This window comes from Onychostruthus taczanowskii, unplaced genomic scaffold (genome assembly GCF_017590055.1).
Source record: "Onychostruthus taczanowskii isolate IOZ18803 unplaced genomic scaffold, ASM1759005v1 scaffold73, whole genome shotgun sequence".
NCBI classification, from domain to species: domain Eukaryota; kingdom Metazoa; phylum Chordata; class Aves; order Passeriformes; family Passeridae; genus Onychostruthus; species Onychostruthus taczanowskii.
The window spans coordinates 3,431,671-3,432,149 of NW_024505118.1; the positions used below are offsets into that span (position 1 = coordinate 3,431,671).

Genomic DNA, 479 nt, shown 5'->3' on the forward strand with positions numbered 1-479 from the left:
CCCCCACGTTGGAGGGTGATGTCCGATCCCTTGGCCACCCCCCACCCATCCTGGTTTCTTAGAGCCGCGCGGAGCCGCTGTCCCGCAGAGCAGGTGCGGGGCGTGTCGCGATCGCACGTATCGTGACGGGGCGTGTCGCGGCGGGGGCGTGCCCGCAGCCCGCGGGCGGTGCGGGGGTGCGCGGGACCGGGATGGTGCCGGGATGGTGCCGGGATGGTGCCACGGCTCCTCATCGCGCTCCTTCGCTTTTTCAGCCGCGGGTTCCTGCGGGCGGGGGACGCCGCTCCCGGCCCCGAGGCGCTACAGGTAGGGACGTCGGGACCTCCACCCCGAGGGGTCCCCCGCACCTCCCTCCCACCCGGGACCCTCCTCTTCTCAACCCGGATTTCCATCCCCAACCGCATCCCCTCCCATTCGGGACCCCAATCCCAACTATCCCCCCCGTTCCACCTGGGACCATCAACCCGCGCCCCCCCCTC

General features: G+C 72.0%; 2 protein-coding genes across 2 annotated transcripts in view; one reads left to right on the forward strand and one right to left on the reverse strand.

Moving 5' to 3' along the window:
- LOC121345429 (translation initiation factor IF-2-like) overlaps positions 1 to 479 on the reverse strand; it is a 4,384-nt gene that overhangs the window by 3,302 nt on the left and 603 nt on the right. The window lies entirely within an intron of this gene.
- The window catches only part of PDE2A (phosphodiesterase 2A), a 23,463-nt gene continuing 23,037 nt past the window's right edge, over positions 54 to 479 (forward strand). The window contains exon 1 of the mRNA XM_041422325.1: positions 54 to 306. Within this exon, the coding sequence (XP_041278259.1) occupies positions 214 to 306 (93 nt within the window). The 5' untranslated portion in view covers positions 54 to 213. The remainder of the gene's footprint in view (positions 307 to 479) is intronic.